This window comes from Gopherus evgoodei, chromosome 9 (genome assembly GCF_007399415.2).
Source record: "Gopherus evgoodei ecotype Sinaloan lineage chromosome 9, rGopEvg1_v1.p, whole genome shotgun sequence".
In the NCBI taxonomy this organism is placed as follows: domain Eukaryota; kingdom Metazoa; phylum Chordata; order Testudines; family Testudinidae; genus Gopherus; species Gopherus evgoodei.
Genome location: NC_044330.1, coordinates 91,004,654 through 91,029,469, shown reverse-complemented (window position 1 = coordinate 91,029,469; position 24,816 = coordinate 91,004,654). Strand labels below are relative to the sequence as shown.

Genomic DNA, 24,816 nt, shown 5'->3' with positions numbered 1-24,816 from the left:
AGATGGATTCTCAGCAGGATAGAGAGATATCAAGGGCAGAAATCTCAAGGGAGACAAACTTCTGAGCAACCTAGAAGTCTGGTTAACCAAGTTTCAGAACACAGAGGTTTGACTGTACTTGAAAAGAGCAGGTACCCGCATACCATCCATATTAGAACATAAAGTTCATTTATTTTCACTTTATTAAAGTACTGTATTTGAAATCCAAATTGGATTTTTAAACCCAATTTAGTGGTTTTTGATCTTTTCCATTACCCCACTGTTGCAACAGAAGAAAATCTGGGATCCCTCCTGTCATAAACAAGTGTAGGGTGATCATAATGCTAGGTTGAGAAGCCATGATTTAGAGCATGATTAAGGTTTTATCAATTAAAAATATTTTATACAATCCAGCTTGAAGGTAGTTAGACAATATGTTGACCCGCCAAGCAAAATATTAAAATTTAAGAATGCGCTAGATAATGGTAAGCTCTTCAGGACAGATACTGACTTTTGCATTTCTTCTATGCCTACCACACTGTGGTGCTACCAGAAACAACTTAAAATAAGACATACAGAAATTTACAGTAATATTTCCACATATTAAAATATAAGTCAATTGGACACTGTTTATATCAATCGAATTTCTGTACCAAAACGTTTCATATGAAAACATTTTTAAAGTTACAAACCTTTTCTTGCAGAGTTACACTTCAAACCATCAGATCTGGTGAAATCTATGCTTACATAAGCTCCACTGTCCAAATTCGAAGTACCATTTTGGAGATGGCAAGTTGATGCATTAGTGCTTGCCTCACAGTTCATAGAATCATCACGTAAATTCAAAGCTATGTAGTTTAAGCCATTCTGAAATCCAGTTGAGGTATCCCTGGACATCTTGCTTTCGGGACCATCAGAAATGTTTTCCTCAGGTTTCAACCAAACATTGTCAAATGAGGCAGAGCTGTGTCTTTTGCTACTATCAGTAAAGAAAGAAGAGGAAGTAGTTACAGCCCCAGTAGAAGAGAATGTTTCAGAACTATGCCTTCTTCTGCCTTGTGGGTCAGCTCGAATCACCTTAGGTCCCATGGGAGGATCAGAGCTAGGAACAGAGAAGCTACCACTACCTGAATATCTGTCAACAATGCACAGTCGATTTACAATGGAAGAAGGACTATCAATCTTTATACCATTGCTGGATTCTGCGGTAAAAGGCCTAAGTGGTGTCGCTGCCATGTTGAAAGTCATCTCCGTGTAATCATCAACTCTACTACTTGTACCGCTAACACAAGCAGTATCAAATGAAAGTCTAGCATAATCATTTGGCTGGTTTCTGGGGATACTGGAACTTGCATAAATTGAAATTTCCTTTGCTACTTTTGGTGACTGCACATCAAGGTCAACACTCATGTAATCAGAAAGTGGCGACTGTCTGTGGTCACTACTTGATTCTAGAGATGATGGAGATCCTTCTGCAGATAAAGAATATGGTGTATTACTTGCTTTTTCACTGAAATCAATATTTATGTATTCACCAGGGCTAGCTGGCTCAGATGGAACTGTTCGATCGTACATTCTTGGTATAGTATTACTTCCTCTTGTACCTAGGGGAAGTCTGGTAGGCCTGGTAGCCCTGTTCTGTGCAAGTCCTTCATCTGACACTTTCACAGTAGATGATTTAGAAATGCCATTAGCTAATGGTTCACTGTTGACACATTTGACATTTTCATGTTCATCATATAACAGTTTTCCAGGTGAGGACATTGGAACATATTCATTATGATCTTCATTTTGTCCTGATAATGTCTTAAAGCTTCGTGGCAGAGAGAAATATGAATTGAAGCCTTTGGAAACAGTGTTGGTATGAATACAATTTGAATGACTGGGCTGTTTTGGAACTGCTGAATTTCCAGGTGACATATCCATATACTCATTTGTCACCTTTTCATTACCCCCTTTAGAAATAAATCCAGCCAATGGACTTCGTACAGGTGAAGAACTAGCCTTGGGAAACATCATCATATATCCTCTGGAGTCCACCTGAGATGACGACCAAGAATTACTAATTTGTTTGGGGACAGACACACTTTTAGGAGTCATTGGCAAATAATCATTGTTGCTTGTGAGTGAAGACGCAACTCCTGGCATCATTGGCATGTATCCATCATCCTTGGCTTTACTTCTGCTTTGGTTACATACAGAATCAAGGGCAGCATCACAGTAGTCAGATTCATGGTTTTCTTTTAATTTTGGTGATTCCGAACAAGGTAACTGTCTGTGCCTTCCTGCAGAATCTTCATCTAAAGAAGCCGTGGTTTGTGTTGTTTTCTGCTGCACTGTTACAGAAGTTGGTTTAGTCAGAGAATAAGTTCTTTTTCTGAAGCATTTTTCAGCTTCCATATAGTCATCCCTTGAGCTATCATCTGTTTGCTGTTTATTCATGGACATATATTCACTTAAACAATTCTCTTCTCTGATAGGTGGTGTGTTTCCCAAGGAATCTGGAGTATTACTTCTGACACGAAAGTACCTGAAATCCCCAGGACTAGAGCCATATTCATCAGAAGAAATAAAGCCCCCATCACTTGGGGACCCACAGACAGATGAACTAGAAGGCCTGGTTAATGTGTCTGAGGCAGAGCCATGGCCACTACTGGAAGAAACACTAATGGGGCTGGTGGTGGAAGGGAAATGAGACACTGGTAGGGAGGCAGACCTGGTATGATAAGAAGAGGTGAAAGCTGCTCTGACATACCTTCCACTCCCTTCTTGCCGGCCCAAGTTCATCCTTGCAGTGTTCAAATGAATCAGACTCCCAGTCACTGATCTGAAAGGTCTGGTCATTGTCCCTTCCCCTTCACTAGATGTTCTGAAACGGTATGCACTGCTACTCTTGGTGGTGGGCGGAGTTCCCCCAGTAACACACTCAGTTCTGGATCTTCTCTGCAAGCCAGTCTGGCTAGGAGGCAGGTTGCCCAAATGCCTCCTAGTGGTGATACAGGAGATAGGATTGGTACCACTGCCACCACCAGATGACTGGCTCTTGCTGCGGGGCCTGAATTCTGTAAAGGCTTTGAGAGCTTTCATGGTCTCTAGGAAGGTTTCATGCATATTCTGGGCAACTACTGAATCATCAACTTGCATCCACAGTTCACCAGGCCCAATGGAAGCAGATCTGCCCACCTCAATAAAAAAGAAGTTTTCCGAGTGCCCACAGCGGCGGATGTTCATTAGCTGCAAGTGGACAGCAGGTACCTCTGAATTCAGCTTTACTAGGTAGATAGCCTTGCTTGATAGGCACAACCTGTATACCCCAGTCAGGTTCTTTGTCTGCCCCAGTCCCTTGGGCTTCACATTAACCTGCCATACCTCTTTGTATATGGTGCCTGGTCTAAGCGCAGCTCCATAATGCTCATCATCCTCATCCATCTGCTGATCTGCCTGGTCCTCCTGTTCTAAGAACCCCCTCTTGCTCTGGTTCATGAGTTCACTGATTGCCTGGTACCAGGCCTCCTGCTCCACCTCATTCTCAGCCAATATGGCAAAGTATTCATCCTTGGTATAAAGGGCAATGATGTACTTATGCTTGGCATCTGCCCTCCGGCTGACTGTGAAGCACTGGTACAGGGGGATCACTCGTTTGGGAGGGGGGCAGCAGAGGACTGCAGACCCACTAGCAGCTCCCACTGCCCTCAGGCTGCTCTTGAACTTCTTCTCACTGTCATAGTATTCAAGCCTCGCTGGGGCCAGGTGGCTCTCGGCCCGCAGCACAAAGTAGCGCTTGTGGCCATGCTTCTGCTTCCTCAGGTAGCCACATTTCCTCACGTCATCCCCCACGGGAGCCACGGAAGGCACAGCTGGCAGAGGAGCTCCTCGTGCTGAGGGAGCTGGCTGGCCACCTCGCCCACCAGAGAGGGCCCCTCGCCCCGTGGGAGCCGCAGCAGCGGGCACCTCCTCCTCCTGCACCAGGCACAAGGAGGCGCTGGGCGATCTTTTCAGTAGCAGCAGCAGGTGATGGGGCTGAGTGGGCGGGTAGGGGCCGCTCTCGCCCAGCTCCTGCTGCTCCTCAGCCGTAGTAGCAGTCCTAGGCACTCCAGCCCCGTGGCAGGGTGCGACCCCTCCTCCAACGCTCCGGGTGCCCAGCTCCGCCTCGGCGCCCCTGGCCGCGGTACTACCACCTCCTCCGCCCGGGCCATTCATCCCACTCGCCATCTTAGGGGCCAGTGAGCTGGGGTAGGGGGGAATCCGCCCTCACAAGGGAAGCGTTCTCCAAGCCCAGCTGGACATGAGGCGCCGGAGGGCTCCGCTCCGCACACGAGCTCGCCAGGGACTGCGGCGCTTGCCCTCTCGCTCGTCCGCTCCCAACCGGTCGCAACGCGCCGGGCTCTGCTACTCTCACTCACACAAGCTGCCTCAGCGGCACCACGGCGAAAACATCACGTGACGCTGGAAGGGAGGGGGAGGGCGAGTACAGGGGACGGGACGGGGCGAGGCTTCAAGCAGCAGGGGCGGGGTCACCTGTGTTCCAGTGTGTACAGGGTGAGAATGGGGAGAGAACGGCGTCCCTCTGGAGTGACAGAGGGATACACCAATAAGAGACGGAGACAGCTCCGAGGTGGCCCAATCAGAAATCGGGAAAGGTGAAGGGCCTGTGCGCAATCCGAAAGAGGCGAGGTTCTGATGGATCGGCAGCGCTTTGGACCAATGAAAGTCGACAACAGCTTCTATCTGTCGGCGATGTAAGCGAGAAGAGAGGATGAAAAGTTAGGCGGAGTTTAAGGTGACTGGCAGGTGGATGGACAATTTGTGTATTGTCCAATCAGCACTTCACACACAGGGAAACGGGAGACGGAGGCGGGATTTGGCGTGTATGTGGAAGAGTGAGTACAACGAGAGGTGAGGATTTAGGGTAATTAGCAGCCGGATATGCCAGTCAGCGCTTGAACCGCCTACTGCCCCGTCCAATCAGCACCTCCGATTGATGTAGCGTATTCCAACTATTTTTTTTGAAAGGAGAATTTCCCTCCCCCCTCCGCCAGGTTTATAGTTTGGAAGCAGCAGTGATTGGCTGCTGGGGGAGCCAACCACAGAAAGCGGGGAGGGAGGAGGTGGCGGTGGGTGGGGATGCTGACGTTGCCGAGGAAGTAAACAACCCGTCAGCGCGCGAGCGACCGTTGGGGCCGAGTGCAAAGGCAACTGTCTCCGCTGCTTCAGACATGGGAGGGGGCTGGAAGGAAGCCCCTTACACACGGGATCAGGAACACACAGCCGTAGCGTCAAGGGATGGAGAGTATCAGAGAAGGGAAGAACAAGGAGGCCCCTTCTCTCCCACCCCCACATACCTACTTACTTACATATTCATACCATACATACACGGAGTTCACACGTACACATTGCACCCGCCACAGGCTCACCTCCCGTAGACACAACGCATATCCCCTTAGGCACAAAACATCCCACACAGGCTCACCGCCCATACAGGGCACCCTACCCACAGGCTCAGCCTCCCACCCCCCCTGCACACAGCGCACAACATGCACAGGCTCAAACTCCCCCCCCGCCAGCTCACCCCACACTAGGATGATCAGATGTCCTGTTTTTAAAGGGACAGTCCTGTTTGGTACTTTTTCTTATATAGGTGCCTATTACCCTCCACCTCCTGTCCTGTTTTTTCACAGTTGCTATCTGGTCACTCTATTTTCCCCCCGCCCCCACACACACACAGGTTTGCCCTTTTCATGCACACAGCACACGACCCACAGATTCACCCCACAGACTCACCCCCATGCATACACAGCACACACCCCAGGCACGCAGTGCGCTCCATCCACGAGTCTGGCCTCCCATGCACACAGTGCACCTCACCAATAGGCTCAGACCCCCCTCCCATGCATACCTCTCCCCCAAAGGCTCACCCCTCACAGTCAGACTCCCCAAGCACACAGTACACCTCACCCACAGTCTCGCCTTTTCCATGCACACAGCACACTCTATCCACAGGCTCATCCCCTCATGCACACAGCATACCCCACCCACAGGCTCGCTCCCCACGCACACAGCACATCCCACAGATTCACCCCCACCCATATACACATACATAGTACACACCATCTCATAGACCCAACCCCTCCATATGCACACACCCCTACAGGCCCACCTGCTTTATTGACACCCCCCCCATATGTGCAAAATATACACAATCCCCTAGACACTGTGCCCCTCCATACATGTACAATGAGCATTCTCCGAGATCCATCTCCTCCACACACAATGCACACTATCCCCCAGGCACATAGTCCACATACACACACTGACTATTCCTTCAGATCCACCCTCATACACACAGTTTACCCAATCCCACAGGAACGCTGTCCATACAAACAGTGACCATTGCCCCAGGCACACCCCACATATTACACAACAAATTCAGCCCTCAGGAATTTCTGTACCACACTAGCCTGACACACGCACCCATATACACCCAATACACCCCACCTACAGAAAACTGAGCCAGCTTTTTCAAATGCAAGGTGAAATGGGTCCCCACAACACCAAATGTGTACTACTCAGAGGGCACCAGTACTTCCAAGTAGGCCAGAGCTTAAGTAAGGGTAGAAGTGCCACAATGAATCTCAGCAATATCTTTCCTCAGCTCAGAAACTTGCTGCCTTTAAAAATGACATCATCACACCTCTGGTAAGGGAGTTTCAAGGGCACATTGGCATGGTGAAGTGCTGTGATACTGGGCAGTCCTGTTTTAACACGATGTAGCTGTCTATTGATGCTGTACTAAGAGGTATTGATATGGGTTACCTGTCTTGATGTAGTGTATCACTGTATTTACATAGTCTGATACACTTTTGATAGTGTGCCACAATTTTGCACTGTATAGCACTGCATTAATCAAATGCAGTCATTTTTAGGCACATATCACTGTTTTGACACAATGTGGCACTTTGGATGCTGTGCTGAAGTGTACAGATGTATTGTGTTCTAACGTGACACAATGCCATTTCATTACAGGGCTTCTCCCTTGTGATACACAGCATCTCCATTTTGATACAGTACCCCCTATCATTTTGATGCAGTTGTCACTATTTTGAGGCAACACAGTACCAGTTTGCCATAGCACACAGGTGTCCATCCTCTGGCCTGCAGGCCGTACATGGCCCACCAAAGTATTTCATAAGGCCCATGGCCTGCCTCAACACAATATACTAACGGACAACTCATTAGCATTTTATTGTCCTATTTACATCATTTGAGTTTAATTATATGTTCTTTTCTGGTGTTTTCCTGTTTTCTATCATTCTGATAACTTTTTATGCACTGATTTCTTTCTTTATTTTTAAATAGACAATACTGTACATAACCACCTATCTAAATACTGTACATATGAATTACTGTACATACGAGAATCTGGCCCTCACAAGGTTGTGCTCAGGTTTATGTGGCCCTCCTGTGTAATAAGGTTGGGCACCACTGCCATAGCACAATGACATTTTGACCCTATTTATTGCATATATTATGACATTTTGATGCAATGTCTTGAAGCTATATGACATGGCATGTCAATAACATAACCTAATGAAGCTTTGACTCAGCTCCACAAAGTACTGACAAAATATGACAGTAGAATAAGTGAGAAGCAAGCACTGAGCAGATGCAAGAAGACAAGTTCTAAAAGGCAGCATTGGGGTCCCTTATCTTGGCATTTATTTTACAATCAGGTCATGAATTGACATTTGTGTCACATAAATTTCAACTCCCTCTTCTTCCCTCTTGGCTAGATAATATGTCTCTCTGAGTTTAAATAGAGGACCAGAGATTGTCAGAGAGCTGGTTACAGCTTCCTGATTCAAAACCTTTACCCTACACCAGCTGAGAACAGTGGATCTCTTTCCCGCCCCTTACCTGCCTTCATCATGTCCTCTTACTTTTTCAATACATCCCTTTCTGGGGCGGAGGGGGCAATCAGTCAGTGTAGGAGCAGGCTGAGCCAGCTTTACACCATCCAAGAGTTGCACAATCATGCCCATAAAGTGTAACAGCCAAGAACAGAGACAATTTCAATTCCTCCTTACTATTGTGATTCAGTAATGTGGTATTTGCCTAACAGTGGAGCAGAGGCAAAAGTGTTTCCTGCTTGTTTCAAGCATTCCATAGAGTTCTGAAGTACAGACAGTTGTCATTCTCATCTTTAATATTAATTCCCAGAAAGATACTATATTAAAGTGTATTTAGAGTTAGAGTTGAGCACATAACAGTATTATAAGGGTAAAAATATTCCTTCAGAATATGTTTATATCGGCTTGTTTATATCTTTTTATGATCTGCTGCAAAGATTATTTTCCTAACCTGCCACTTTGACCATGTCACCCTTCGTTTGCATCCTTCCACTGTCTCCCCCTTCTCTATTACATCAAATATAAGCTACCTGTCTTCAGTTTCAAGGCCCTTCACTGCCTATCCCCACCCTACCAATCATCTCTCATTCATTATCAAGATGTCAACTCCTGCCTGTGATTGGCCCATGATGCCAGCCTCCTTCGCCCACCTTCATGCTTTTTCTCATGCTTGGGAGGAGCTCCCCGTAAACATCCGCACAGCTACCTCATTATCCTCGTTAAAAATCCTCCTAAATCTTTCCTTTTTTGTGATACCTATAAAAAACTTGACAGTGGTTAGGCTGCTCATGTGCTGAGACCAATTGCGGACCACTATTCTCTCCTTATTTCTTTGTATTCTCCCATGTATCTGTCTGTATCCATCTGTTGTCTCTTGTCTCACACTTAGATTGTAAGCTCTCTGGGGCAGACACAATCTTTTTTTCTACGTACAGTGCCAAGCACAGGTTCATGACTAGGGTTATTAGACTACTGGCTATTAAGCAAGATGATCAGGGATGCAACCCCCTGCTTTGAGTGTCCCTAAATCTCTGACTGCCAGAAGGTGGAACTGGACGACGGGGATGGCTCACCTGATAATTGTCCAGTTCTGTTCGTTCCCTTTTAAACATCTGGTATCGGCCACTGCTGAAAGACAGGTACTGGGCTAGATGAACCAGTATGATCCAGTATGGCCATTCTTATCTTTTTATGCTAATCTTAAAATATTCAAACATGATCAGATATGGAAATTCACATCTAAAACACACAAACAACTTTAACTCTGCCCTGTAGTGATGTCATGCATTAACCATACAATTATGATTCGTACATAATCATATTTGTAATCTCAAATTACATTTGAAGTGATTTGTAAAGACTCATTCAATGTTTTCATTTTTTTTTCTCATGGTGTCATTATAGGATGGAGTTAAGGTTGTTTGGATGTCTGAATTGTGCAGTTCTAAATCTTAACATCTTTGGATTGCTTTTGGCACTCTGTAAATGCTGTTTGAATATGAAAAAATATTTTACAATTATTTTAATAATATATATTTAAGAGTTTGAAGCTGTGGGATAAGAAGCTCTCTCTTTGCGTTCTCCTCATAGCTGGTTACTGAAAGATATATGTGGGAGAAAGTAAGGAAACACTTTAAAATAAAGGATTTATATTTTTTGTTTGTTTATATTTTCTTTAGTCATAGACCTCTGGGCTTGTTTGACAGCAATACGACTAAGCTGTATCAGTGGGTAGCAAAGAGCACTGCATCATCAGTGTTACTACTTAATTTTTTCTTCTCATTATAATTCCTTAGTACTACTATATATCATTCACAATTTCTAGTATGAGTTCAGAAAAATCACATATCCATAATCTAGTCATAATTCAATCATTCTATATCTCTTTTTTAAGCCAAGTATGTTCAGGGGAGCAATTGGCTGCACACACAGTAGATGTAATAGAAATGGGCTTTTCTGACAATGTTTCTGGAACTCAGCAAGGGTAGTTGGCCCTCCCTAGACCCTAGGTCCTCCTTATTTATGTATGGATATTGGGGAGCATTGAAGTTAGTTTGATAACTAAGTTACATTCGCCTACCATCACTCATATTAGCAGAAAGAACAACAAGTTTGTTTGTCTTCAGATAGATATTGTTTGGGGCCTTGGGTACATAAAGCTATAAAGTTTTTGGTGGTGAGGGTATGCCAGGACTCGTGGTTTCAGCCCTTCAGGGCATACCAGGGCTCAGGGCTTCTTCACTGCGGAGCATGCCAGAGCTCAGGGCTCCAGGCTTCATCCACAGGGCCCCATCAATCCCCCTGAAACCAGCTCATAGCCCCCCAAAGGACCGCGGACCCGTAGCTGAGAACCAACAGCATTAGGCTGGAATCAAGATTTGAAAATAATTACGGGAGCTCAGCACTGGCTGAATTTAAGCCCTGATTTCTAGACATACTGGGATGAGATTTAATTTCAGTACATTGGAAGCTACCAATGCAATATTACTATGGGAATTTTCACAAATTATTGTATGGTTTATATGTCAATGTTTTTTCATCTGTCCATCCTATTTCCACTGGCTATTAGTCTGGAATGCAGCTTTGTCCTCCTTCAACCATAAAGGTCTACTAGTCACGACTCACTCTCCAACTCTTAATTTTTACTTCTGTAAGATCAAACTGACCTAAGTTGGAGATGGTGAAAAGCTACGCTATCTCACAAAGAGCTCAGGGAAGAATTATGCCTGGTGTGCAGTGGGACGGCTGAGGCTGCAGTATCCTAAAACAATGGTGCAACTTTGTTTCATGCAGTGCAGCCAGGCTGTTCTCCAGTTAGTGCAAAGGGAAGTTAGGGTCCCCTGTTTATCCTCTTTGCAGTGCACTATGGGAGCAGTTCCTGCAGTTCCTTGAGCACAGGTGCTGCAGTTATGGTTGCCTTTGTGTTGCAGTAATGACAGTTTTTTGCACACTTTTCACACCCCAATTTACACCTGCATAAGTGCTTATTATAAAATGTCCAGAAATTTGGAACCATGATTTTTAGTGTCATTTTCCATAGCTGGTCATCACTTCTACAAAATAGTGTAATTAAGAAATCACTGGTTGGCAGAAATTTCACATTGATCCAAAATGCAGAGCCATTTACATCATCTGCTACAGGACAAGTGAGAGGCAAATAAAGGGGTCCTGTGGACGTCCATGATGAAATTCCACAAAGAGCAGTAATATCAGCTCTACTAAGACATGACCTGAAAACAAAGAATCTGAAAAGCTAAGATGTTAAAGCTAGTAATGAGTAACAGAGTAAATGCAACAGTATGCAATACTATGAGAGTTGGTGTTGAGTTTCCTTCTTTGCCATCTCCAACACTTATCCTCCCTATGCTCAGCTGTATGCCTGAGAGTGAGAACTACTGAAAGGCAAAAAAAGAAGCAAGTCTTTTTAAGTGCTACTACTCTGTGGTCCAAATCAAGTCTCATGAAATGTTCATACAAAAAACCAAAGGCACTCCAAATAACCCAGCAGTCTGAACTTGGGTAAGAATATTGCCGAGGTACTATATTATCTCATCGTGCCAAAATCTGGCCTATAAATTCCACCTGCAGTGCAAGTTTTTCATTTTCCTTATGGGCAAATTTTTACATAGGAACCTTTGGCTATGCATGTGGAAATTACTCAGCTTAAACAGGCAAATGCAGTTTACATGTGTCACAGTTGAGGACAACTGCACCTGTACATCCCCTTAGTTGTCCAGCAAGGGCACCCACTTTTAGGCTTCAAGCTCCCCATCTGTTTCCTCTCTTGAGTGGAGACATATATCCTTCTTGCTTCTGATTGGAATATTTCCAGGCTGCAAAGTTCCCTGTCTCTGCTGTTCGTTTCTCAGTAAAGATGTGAAAACATAGAGGCCTAGAACTGAGTTCTTGGGATGGGGCCCGGGGGGAGGATGTGTGTGTGGCCATCAGGTGAGTGTCTTCAAAGTGTTGATAATGGAGGAAGTATATTAACATCTCCCCTCCCTGCTAGAGAAGGTACATACAATGCCACAAAAACACAGAGACAATTTAATGTTTAATACATGTCCCAAAAGTATTAATCCTAGTTTGATACAGTTTAATTTAATTCAGTAAAGTGTATTTTAGTTCCATCCAGTTTGTTCAGGATAATACAAGATATTGTCAGTCTGTCACAATATATGCATATCTGAGACTTTGCACATACAGTAACTTGGATGGACAATACTACAGGTGCAAGTAGTTAATTTTGTTCCATGAAAATTATATTTTATAGCTATTTTTGATACATTTCTAGTATTTTAGTAAACAGTTTAATAAACAACACAAAAAACAATGTAACCATTCATACAAAGTTTTAGTCATGGCCAGAACTCTTCACCCCTCAGTCCCATTCTCTCATTGCAGCTCCAAAGTAGCCTGGCCTAGAAAACATCTGTACAGTTCTATTCTCAATATAGGTTTAATGAGAACCCTACAGGAAACTGAATCAGCACAAGGAACCAAAGGAAATCAAGACCATGTATAAGCATATCACACGCAGGCTATTCTATTTATAGAGAAAACTGCCCATTATGTCCTGATGAAGTCAGAAAATGGGGAAATTGTGGCAATATTTAAAAAAAAGTTGGAAGACAGAAGTAGGGAGGAAGGATGGCCTTGTGATTAAGGCACTGGACTGAAATTCAGGAGATTGCAGTTTAATCCTTCATTCCTCATAGCCTTGCTGTGTATCCTTGGGCATATTAACTAATCTACCCTGTGCCATTTCCCAACCGTAAAATAGAAATAATAATACTTCACTATCTCAAAAAAATGATTGTGAAGTGAAATCTATTAATGCCTCTGAGAGGCTAAAGTACTATTGTGACAAATCTATCTGAGGACTTCCTTGTAGTAAATTAGCAGGACTTGCCATTTATCAAAGTTCTTTGAATATGTACTTCTCTTGTTATGAGCTAAAAACTAAAATACTCTTTTCATTCAACTATTTCATTTATTTTTATTTGTGAGTATTGGACTAATAGAAACCTTCACCTTCACACTATTTGAAAATATAGGGGTTTGAATTTAAGATTGTATGAAACAAAGATATTAAAGGTCTGAGCTTTAGAATTTCCAAATTCAATTCAGAGGGCGCTCTGGGTGCTCAGCACCTTTGAAAATCAGGTCCTAACTGTTTACTTGTTCTGTCATACACCCTTTACCATCTTGTAATCCTATCACGTAATTGTCTACTGAAAATACTCAAATGCTTATTTTTGTACTATTTGTATAATTGGGGTTAGTGCCACCATGCAGCGTAAAGAACCACAAACTGTGTTGTTTTTCAACAGCATATGGTCAGATTTACAAAACATTTTCACACTGGATAAGGAATGAATACTAAGATTATTCTGTGTATTTAGTTTCTTATTTGTGGACATTTGCTATTAGATTTTGGGTTGTTAGTGATGGTGATCCTGAAATTATTTGGAAGTCTTGTGCGAAGTTTTATTGTGAGAAACATAAAGGTTTATTTTTGTTTAATCAGTGTCAAGTATAGATTTTTGCTGGATCTTAAAGCCAGCATGGTATACTAGGCAGGATTTAAACAACCACACTTTTATTTTAAATTTTAATATTGTCTCTGGAGAAAACACAGGGTAGAAGGGGAGGTACAGTTTTATAAACAAATTTGAACTAAAAATGGTGCACACTACGTTCCTAATTTGGGGTCAGTTTGGCAAATGCTAGTGTTCATGAACAGAAAAAACTAACAGGACTGGCTTTATACAGGCATAGCATGGTCTTCTCCACACAGGTTAATAAATGCACCTTCCTGTTGATTTCCTTTCTGATACTGGGGCTCTTCTGAACAGATGTTGTTATCTATCATGGAGCCAAATCCTAAGTGTATAATTAACAAAATACCTCTATAACCTCCTTCGTTATCTTATTGACAGGAATTACAACTTCCTGATTGACACTGGAGGGGAAAGACCTATACCTTTTTCAGAACAATTATCTTGAGTTTTGAGTATAGATATGGCCTCAAAATCATTTTCTCAAAACAATTTAAATGGAAACAGCCTCTTTCTCTGTCTCATGACTCATTCTCCACAAACAAGTGAGTATCTTGTTAATGGATTATAACAACTAGTAGAGCAAGATGGGCGTACTGGCATTTTTAATTATCTGATTTTTAAAAATTTTTGACTTAATTTTGACATTTCTTGTCCTTATTAAGATCATGGACTAGAATCTTACTTTTTTAGACTTGTGTTTCTCATAAAGGACCAAGATGGAGTAAGACATGGTCAGTTGAGCTTGAGAGTAGCCGTTACCACAGAAGAAGAGAGACTGACTCAAGAAAAAAATACTTTTGAGAAAAAAACTCCTGTCAAGGAAAATTCTCCTCAGGAAAGGAGCTGGTACTACCACCTGCTATGCTGTCTTGCAGCAAAGGCAGAGCATTCTGAGCATTTTATTGGAAAAGTAGATGATCTGGTCTTTCTGCTGCAGGGGACCTCTGATTGACAGCTCAGAACTGCCTCCAGCTGCCATTCAGAGTCTACATGACCTGCTTGTAAGGATGTTGGACATTCCATCAGAAAGAGAAAATGTTTTAATTTGGGTATTATTATTAAACAAACAGAACAAATGTCCTAGAGTCACCACTGATCCTGAGTAAAGTTTCCACCTTCCTCCAGGTAGTAAGTAATTTGCACCAGCTGTGGTAGCCGAGGCATTGGGAATGCAGAGTCAAAGCTCCATTCCCTCCCCACCTCACCCCAGCCACTCCTTGCCCAGATTTCCAGGCAGTGATTGTGTGGTGGCAACTCTCTCCCCCCAGGCTGTGATCCACAATGTGAGTTGCCCATGGACGAGAATAAAAGGGTGTCTCATCTCTTATTCCCCTATGCAGGTATACAGATCTTGATTTGTCCTTTAATAAATTATCCCCTTGCTTAATAGCTTATCTACTTCTTAAAGCACTGGTGTGCACTATGGAGAAAATGCTGGCTAAATTGTACTCTACTCTGCAAGGATGCCAAGGGGAAATAGAGGAGGCACAAGGAACGGCCACAATTCTTGTACTAATGGATCACAGAGTTCTCCAGGCTAACAGCTACAGCAGTGATAGCCTCCTCAGGGGAAAATAGAAAGGTCAGGCCTCACTGGCCAACAGACCTGACTCCAGATATATGGCAGTGCATGCTGCATCTCTTCAAATTATGTTGCAGCAAGTGTGATTCTTTTACATTATCAAAGGTACTGTACATGACTGAGGCATAACTCCTGCAGGAGCTCCCACTGGGGCTTACAGACACAATTCAGCAAAGTGAATTTTTGCTATAGACAAGAAGCAATTAATCCTAGAGTATTTTAGCTTAGTATGCCAGGTTTTAGTTCAAAGCAAATTTTTCTGGCTGCTTTATAACTCCCTGAAAATAAAGTTTATTATGAAAATACTGCAACACAAGGCACTTGTAGGTGCCAGTCTAATATAAACTTGCATTCCTTGAATTTGTCAGTAGAAATCAGTTTTTTAGTGACAATAAGCATGTGAGAAACTGTTCCACAGGAAGGAGGCCTAACAGAAACAATAGTTGTGATCATTTTTGCTGGAAACACCTAAAATATGTCTAGATTTAGTGTATATTTCTATGATTTTTTTAGATTTTCAGTGTTCTACTAGATTTGCAAGGATTATAAAAAAAAATATTTGAGAAATATAAATCAAGACAATTGAAAACTGAATCTCTGATAAGTCAGCTTTGATTTTAATACTGCTTGGAGAAGATACTGTGTATGTGTTTTGACTGGAGATGCCTCAGAAAATACAGTCAGTTCTAGGGTTTCAAACCAGGATAATTTGTACCAATAAAAATTCAGCTTCATGCCAGTGCAGCACATCTATACTGAGTGTTTACACCAACATGACTACACTGGTTCAAAAATCCTCAATGCAGACAAGAATTAAACCAGGGCCCAAGCTTTTTCACATTTGAGTCAATGTGAGGCTATATCTACACTGCAATTAAAAACCCAGGCCTGGCCCAGACCAGCTGACCTGGGCTCGTGGGGCTCTGGCTTAATGGGCTGTTTAATTGCAATGTAGATGCTTGGGTTGGGACCTGGACTCTAGGCCCTTGTGAGGTGGGATGGTCATGTATACACAACAATTAAACAGCCCCTTAACCTGAGCCCTGCGAGTCCGAATCAAGTGGCACAGGCCAGCCAAGTGTGTCTAACTGCAGTGTATACATACCCTAAGACTCCATCCTACAAGGTGCTGAGGCCTTCCAAGTCTCACTGATTTCAGTAGCATTTGAGGTCACTCAGCATCATCCCTTATCGGAGTATATTAAGCTCCTTAATATTTTGACACTATTTGCTAGATTTTTAACTTGTGCCCATGGCACTGTCAGTTTTGTTTTAATAGTTCTGAGATGTTGCTTTATCATGTAAGAATTGAATTGTTTATCCTGGTTTGCCTCTGAATAATAGCTGAGATTTATTTATAGTCCTTGATTACAAAGACAATTATTTATTATGCTTAGCATGAATGATTTATAAAGCTTAGCAACGTTTTCACTGTTTAGGGGAATCTGGAACAGTGGAACAAAGAAACATTGTGGTGCAGTGAAAAGAAGGATGTTTTGAATCTCTTCATTTGCCATAAACATGTTTACAAGAATAAACTTTTAAAATAAATTGTTCCAGTAATTAACTTCCTCCAACATGGGATTTTAATTTATTGACAATATCATAAATTATTGTTAGTTTTTTATTTCATTTTGAATTAAAGTATGTTTGCTTGTTGTTAGCATGTTATTCCCCCCCCATTTCCCTCCAATATCTTTAATTGTTTAAAAACATAATGACCCAAAGTAGCTAAAATGAACATACATTGTCATGTTGAATATTAAGGAAGTTTTCGTTATTTGATTGATGATTAAGTGATATGTTTTTCATGTATATATGATTCTAAGCCTTATACCAGGTCAACAAAGTAAATATTTTTTAAAATACGTGACTATTGTGTTTTAACTGTTAAAAGTAATTCAGAATGGATGGTTACTTCTCTGATATAAATATCTATTAGTCTTGTACAATTAATGTTGACTGAGATAACTAAAAAAGAGGTGTGTCCTTACCTGATGTAAATGTTAAAACTGCTTGTTGTGTTAAATATGAACAATATTTAGTATTAAATAATTGTTGATATTGACAGTTCTCCTTATTGTCACTTCCACTTCTGAAAACCACTGGAATTTGTCATTTTAGAGTTTTGGCTGTTTCATCCAATTGGTGCACATGCCAGGTTTAACTCATAACAGCAAATCCATCAAATGTTTTGGTCTCATTTGCAAGTCTGAGAAATCAGGACTAGCTGAAGGCATTGCTCATAGTCTGGAATATGGGGTAGGAATTATCTGTGCCACTCCAGGAGGAGCTAAAAAAAAGAAATTATGATTCAGAAGCAGTCCTTTGAGTCACAATTCACTTAGGTCCCGTGTTGTGTAAGTGGGGAATATAGTATGTCAGCCCATTGCCAGGCACAGCACAGTCCCTCCTTTAAGTCCAGTCGGCTCTAATGGCTGGTGCGTATGGGAGCAGAGCTATGTCTCTGCTTACTGTCCACCCCTTTCTGCCCCCACCTTTCCTACTTGCTTGTGAAGAAAAGTAATGGCCCAGTGAAGCTTTTTAGCCCGATGCCCGTGCTTTTAGTCTGGTCAAACATTGTGTCACTCCATGGGAGAGTGAGGGAAGCCCTTAAACCCTCAGCCTGAGACCATGTCACTGTTGAGTCCAAAATAATCAATTGTATATTATGTAATCTGAGAACTGCTGTACCTGAATTAAAATCTGATTAAATAGGGCTGAGTTCATGTTCTTTTTTTCCCAAACAGGTTATATTCATTTACAAAAATGAGGCTTGTGAGAATTTCCTGTATAGTGTGAATCTAATAATGTAATTATAGAACAACAGAAAATCTGATCAGTTAATTAAACCCCACAATCAGTTCTAACAGGTTTACTCAGTAGATTTTACAGATGAACACCGATTATCTGTAAATAATTAAGTTTAAAGCATTCATTTGTTAGCATTAGATCTGCTAACACTGCAAAGGTCCATTGTTCTTAATGGTCAAGAGAGGTTAATGATTCAGGTAGTCTAGTCAGAGTCAAGTGTTTAGAATTCCTAATTTGAGAGCAACAGCAATTATAAGTGTTATGTTGTCTTCTCCTGTATTTACAACGGGGGGGAAATCTAAAATGGATTGCACAATGTATTTGTAAAGTCACTCTTCCATGTTTTAATCCTTTGGGTAATTTGATTTTTAATGATATGTTTACCAAAATTTATAGTATGCATAGTTATAATTTAAGGGATAGGTTTTGCAGCCACTAGTCTAAGGCTAAATTGTGTGATTTCTTGTATAAGTAGCGCTCACCAGCGCAAGTAAGGGTTGCACTTTGTAGTTCTAACTACTCAGTTTGAAACGGAATGATAAATGATCTCTTGCTCCTTACCCTTACATTTTTCAGAAAGAGTTTTTGCAGCTTCACACATTGTTTTCCTCCAAAATACAGACTGTTACAAAACAAGCTAGATGGTAAAGAAGAAAGGAAAAAAATATGTTATAATGAGTTGAAACAACAGAGGATTGTGCATCATTCAATATTTACTGCAACTGTAGCTTGAAATTCTGTTGTCAGGGACAACATTTGTTTATTCTTGTTAATCATTTATCCTTATCAAGCTTAACTTTCCACCAGCTTTATGAATAATAAAGAGCAGAATGAGTAATAATGGATCATATTCATAGTGGTCAAAGGAAGATGGTGTTCCCTTATCATGATCTAGTAATTAGAACAGGGAAACCTTAGTTCTGTTCTCCCTCTGTCACTGACAAGCTGTTGTGACCTTGGGCAAGTCTCTTTCTGCCTAATTTTCTCCAGTTCTTATCCACATTTGTAAAACACTTTGAAATCTTGGGGAAAAGGTAATATATGCAGTAAATGCCAACTAGTGATGGTAGTATTATGATTTATTTTATACTTCATCCCTTTAATATATCAGCAGAGACTGATTCAAAGCTTTATGGAAATGGTGCTGTGTTTCAGGATAAGGTTCTGGGGGCAAGAGTGATTTTTACTTTATTCCAACATTCTGGCCTCTTCTTTTAAGAAAGAAAGAAAGCAAGAAATCAAGAAAGAAAATGTGTATGTAGTAAATTATATCAGTGCAAAATCAAACACTTCCATGATTCAACAGGGGTTTTCTTGCTACTCTGCAAGGGATTATGGGGTATCTCTGCAATCTGTTTAGTAGCAGTGCTAATACTGCAAATTCTTCAGGGCAGGATTTCTCTTTTATTATCTTTGTACAGCATGTAGCATAATAGGATCCTGATCTATGAGCAGGAACCTTTTATGCTAACACAATACAAAGAATAGCTAATAATAAACAGGTGGCATAGAGAGTCAGAATCTGTCCCTGGTCCCACTTTTGTCATTCAGACGTGTTAAAAAAACACTCCCCTAAAAGACAAAAATTTTGTCAACAACTAGCACTGATGTGAACAATGCTTTGTCGGCAGGAGCACTCTCTTCTGACAAACAGCAGCTACACTGCATGCCTTTTAGCAGCACGGCTGTAGTGGCACAGCCGTGTCGCTAAAAGCTGCGTAGTGTAGGCATAGGCTGCTTCCTTTTCCCCACAAAGACCATTATTGGATTTGGGAAGACAGTAGCTCCTGTCAGACTGCCTCCAAAGGTATTGTCCCCAAAGACCCCACCGAGAAACTCCTGAAGACTTTGTTAAAGAGGCAATGGAACCTACATGTGTTTTGTCATCTCTATCACATGATATATACCCCATCTCCAGATTGTTTAAAAAGGGAACACTGTACAAGATTTTAAAATCCTTTCTACCATTCCACAGTCAGGTTTTAAAATATTACTCATGTTCCAATTTTCAGCCTCTATTGAATCTTGCAAAGTGAACCTGTCATGAACGCTAATCCCCTTAACTCTAGAGCACTGTAGAATGTGATGTGACTTTATTTTGTGCCGTGTCTTACATACAAACTGTGTCCCAAATAGTTTTACAGAGTTAAATGGTTTAGGAAAGCAGATGGTACATAGAATAATGTGAAACTGATAGAGACTGTTCCTGAACCACTCTTATTTTGTGTTTGATAATTTACTTATTGTACATTCATTTATTTGTGATTAAAAGGGACATGGAGAATATACAAGTTAATGCTATAAACAGGTACACAGAATGTGCTTGAAATTCTACAGACAAATTATGTATACAGGAAGCAAAACAGGAATATTAAGCTCCCATTGTTACATTGGTAGTAGGTAGTTAAGCCAGTATTTGTTGCAATAAATCAGTGTGTAAACAAGTGACTGGTAGATATGCAGGAGAACCAGGACTTGCTGTGGGTTCTTTATACATGAACAAGCACTTAAGATGTTTGTTATGGTTATAGTTTGTCATATTTCCCTGGAAAGCAGATTAACTTAATGTTAGTATTTTACTATATTTAACTGTTTGTTTGTTCTTTTATATGCTAGTAATCATGCTAAAGCACCTATCGCTATAGCACAGTAAAACAGCGGAAGATGCCAAAGGAAGATGTCTTCAAGGAAAAGAAGGGAAGGTCAGTATGAAAAGATAACTTGCATGTTGTAGTAAGGGAGGACCAAAATCAGTCCTGGTGCAAGTGGGAGCACCTCAGTGAGATGTTAGTGGAATTTGTTGTCATCTTATAACCCCGTATTCAGTTCTTGTCCATGGTCATTAAAGTGTTTCCCATGCATCCAGAGGCCTTTAGCCCTGACCATAATGTACTTTATGGGAGAAGACCTGTCACTGTGCTCTTGACTGAGAGTCATAAGTACAGTATGTTCTAAACAACCTTCCCTCACTTCCTCCTTATAGAGCTCAGAGGTTTTTTTTACCTCTTTAAGACAGTCTTTAAGAAATTCTCAAACAACACAGATTGTAGTAAAATAAGCTTTATTAAGAACTAATAGAGAACTTCAGATTTAACTCTTTCCCCTCCCCAATATAATATTAATAACATATCTAGTCTTAAACTCTACAAAATAGTTATAGATGCTTACTAGATCATTGCATTAATTATAGTGCAACAGCACATTCTTACATTTCTAGAGAACACGTACTTTCTTTTCAGCTTGTTTCTTTCATACTGTCCCTTTGCCCAGCAATGTTTCTGAGACACAACCTCTGACTGCTTGATAGGTGTAATTCCTTACTTGTATCAAATGGATTGTGTCATCTTCCTCTGTCCCTTGTCTTCCTGGAATCCCCCCAGTCATAACCCTCTAGGTTATTTTGATAGGACTATGGGGATTTTTCCCAGAAAGGTATTCACATAAATGTAGTATTCTGAGAGGACATGACAGTCTCCCATGAGAGGTCTATTGCATTTTTCCAAATCCATTCAGGATTGTATTTGTTGTTTTGGATAAACACTTTTGGGTTTGTTTTTTCTTCATCCATTTTACAGTTTATAGAGTTGTTTTGTAGGTATATCCACAGAGTAATATCTCTCAGTTCACTTCCACACCTTGACCTGCTAATATACGTACTCATCTTTCACAACTGGTATAAGTGGTGCAAGGTTTGTTTTAAGCAATATATACTATGCAGACCAAATAATGTTATACCAGATCAACTGTAGTTGTCATCAAGTCAACAGTAATATAGATCTCAAATATATGTGCATCCATTTTATAAAATAATAGTATAAATAGAAATAAACATAACTCAATCTTGATATTTTCATAAAGAATGCATGTTCTGTCCAATCAGAGGGAAAACCCAGCAGAAGTGTTCAATGAAAAATAGATCCAAAAAGAGATTTACTTGAAATCTAGATAAAGAATATGTAAAATTTGGCAATGTAGTTAACCTATCTGACTTTAGGGTCTGATTCTCAGTTATCCTAAGGCCCCTTTACACCACAGTGTGGAGATAGAGGCAGCACAGAAGTGCCTTAAAATGGGTGTAAATAGTGAAAATGAAAATAAGGTCCTCTACGTCCAAATCTCTCGAATCCACCAATGAGTTCTAAAGTGATTAATGTCCCACATCCTTTGCAAATATGCCTCTCTGCCAAAATGCAGTTGAACCATGCTGCATAATAGAGTACAGATTTACAATTGTCTAATACATGATATCTATCACAGAGATAACCAGGTTAGAGCACAGAGATGTTAATTAATATTCACAGTGTCATAACTTCCTGTCATTCTAAATTGCAGAGCTTACTTTGGGATTTTAGAGAAGAGTTGAACTCTCTTGGTCATCACTCTGAGGCCTTATCTTTTGAATTTCATCTTGAGACTCTCCCTTCAGAAATTTGTACTAAAGTTGTCTGTGCCACTTAGAGCTATACACAGGTACTTTGTGTCTAATGACTTGGAGCTGAGTCAGAGCCACTCAGTGTAGAAAAACAAAGTGACTAATCTCATTGTAGAAGTGAGGCTTTGCAGCTTTGTTCTGAGTCATTATGACAAACTCACTGAGTGCCCAAACCTAGTGCAGAAATAAACAGTTAAACACAGCACCCAGTTTCAAAACAAACAGGTCACTCCTGATCCTTATGTCAAAATTACCGTAGTAATTATATTTAACATTAAAGTGTTGCTGATATATGCAAAAGTTTGAATTTAAAATATTTGGAACACTGAAAAGCTGTGTTCCAGAGGTGAAGGAAGAATGAGGAAGGAGTGAAAACAAAAAGATTTATGACTCCTGATTATTTTGGTATACTCTGAGAAGAACCATGCGATCTATTGGAAGGAGCAATATTTCTAGCCAGGATTGGAATTGCAAGAATGTTATAGCCAAGAATAAGAGACATTGGTATTTTCAGACTTTGTACATCACTTGCTTATTCTGTATCTGTTCTAGCTAGCCTTCTTAGACCCTGGTTTTCACGAAAACCAAATTCGTCTCCAAACCAACCATTACAAGAACTTTAGTAATCCTGGTTTATTCTGCAAATCTTTGTCCCACAAATATTTGGTTCTGTCTCCTTATGCTGATACTTAAATATCAGAAACAAGGTGTGCAGGAATCTTTGCTAGAATAAGTTGATCTGTCACCTCTGCCATCCATGAAGTTATAGGGCCAGATCCTGTTGACAGTTGCACTAATGTAAATGAAGAGTAACTCATCTGAAGTTTACCATTTACAAATGAGATCTGAAGTCAATTGGATTACTCCTGTTTTGGTAAAACAGTAGAATTTGGTCTTCCATGTTTTTAATCAAGCGTCATAAAATATCATATAGCCATTCTGAAATCTTTCCTAGGATGAATTAGCCTATCTGGAAGACAACTTTTGCTAGAGAACAAATATTACAGGACAATAAAAAAACCTCATGTGTAACTATAAATATTTAGATTATGTGTATCTCAATCTATAGATTTAGCACTTTATCAGTTGATAATATCCAGTATTTTGAAGTAATATTCATCATCATTCAATGAGAAAATATTCTCACCGTCACTATTTCTCTCCTTTATTTCTATTCTTCCTCATCTTCCTTTCTCTTTTTCTTTCCTTCTTCTCACTTTCTGTGTTTTTCCTCTTATCTTTACTCTTCATTTCTTTCTCTGCATCAGTTCCCAGTTCTCAACTGCACATGGGCTTCCCTCTCACCTTTTCTCTAATCAGTCTGCTAAAAATAATCTGCAATGAAGTACTTTAAATATCAATTGTAACTATCATTATTGTGCTTTAGTGAGAACACTCCAGGGAAATCAATGAAGACAAAGGGAGTTGACATCGCTGAGTATTGTTTCAGGCGGTCTGCAAACTCAAAGGCAGTACTACATCAATTATAATTGGTTTTTGTCTTCACGGTTGTCTTCCCAGACAGGATGGACTGAAACATACGTTTGCTTTAAATGAAAGTTTAGATCCTGTCGCATCTGAAAATGCAATACAAGATACAAAAATATATCTAGTGGGCTAGATGTTTGACACCTTTGTGTCAGAGGCTCTGCATCATTTTCACCTCGTGGAAACCAGAAACATGTTTTTCTCAGCAAAGGTCCCACAGCTATAGAACTAACTTCTGCTGAAGATCAATCTGACTCCAAGTCTTAGCACCTTCCTAGAATGATGTAAGGCTCATCTTTTTTGACAGATATTTTCAGACAACCGAGTAGGCTTATCTTCTTCCCCTGCAGTTTCTACTGGTAGTGGTGGGGGTAATTTCTGTTCTAAGGTGTTGTATACTTATGCATTGTGGACTGCATTTAAATTGCTGGTGAATTGTTTCATAGAGCTATCTATCCATCAAATTTATCTATCAACCTTTCAGATGAGAAACTTTTATAAAGGCAGAGATTTGGCTGAGATTATAAATTCCTTAAAATAAGAATGTCAACAGAATATTACAGTTAAAAGAGAAAAGTAAATACTTAAAACCTTGCAACTAAGTTTTCAACAGCAGCCTTAACTCCATCCCCATATTCTTATTTATCCTCTCTATACAGTAAAAGTAAACCCCTCACATCCATCCACCACTGCTACTGTCTATCTAATAATATGGGCCACCAGCTCCCTATTGTTTTCATCAAATTTCTGCATGCTGGTTTGTAGTTTGCTACATAGGAGGTTTAAAGCAGATTCCAAAAATAAGAGGCCATTACAGATTTGTTTAAAATTAATATTGTTCACATCTTTGGTATATTGTTTACTCGCCTACCTACAGTGCATTTGCTTACATGAATACGAATTCTACGCCAGTTAAGGACTGCATATGTCAGTCAATATATAATGACTGATAGCTAGGGTTATGATGTTTTTCTTCCTTTGTACCTGGTCAGTGGAACAATGAGAACATTAATTTTTCAATCATTACCAGGGTAAATGCCTGATTATAGG

General features: G+C 40.8%; 1 protein-coding gene and 1 long non-coding RNA gene across 4 annotated transcripts in view; one reads left to right on the top strand and one right to left on the bottom strand.

Annotated features, from left to right (window-relative positions):
* Positions 1 to 4,410, bottom strand: part of IRS4 (insulin receptor substrate 4) — a 30,746-nt gene extending 26,336 nt beyond the window's left edge. For both annotated transcript variants that reach the window (XM_030575076.1, XM_030575077.1), the window contains exon 1: positions 672 to 4,410. In XM_030575076.1, coding sequence (XP_030430936.1) covers positions 672 to 4,191 — 3,520 coding nt within the window. In that variant the 5' untranslated portion in view covers positions 4,192 to 4,410. The remainder of the gene's footprint in view (positions 1 to 671) is intronic.
* Positions 4,411 to 4,531: 121 nt separating this feature from the next.
* The window catches only part of LOC115658029, a 44,617-nt gene continuing 24,332 nt past the window's right edge, over positions 4,532 to 24,816 (top strand). The window contains exons 1-3 of one of the 2 annotated variants that reach the window (XR_004002130.1): positions 4,532 to 4,875; positions 13,829 to 13,992; positions 20,463 to 20,548. This is a non-coding gene — a long non-coding RNA (uncharacterized LOC115658029). The remainder of the gene's footprint in view (positions 4,876 to 13,828; positions 13,993 to 20,462; positions 20,549 to 24,816) is intronic. The other variant, XR_004002129.1, reaches the window with a different exon arrangement.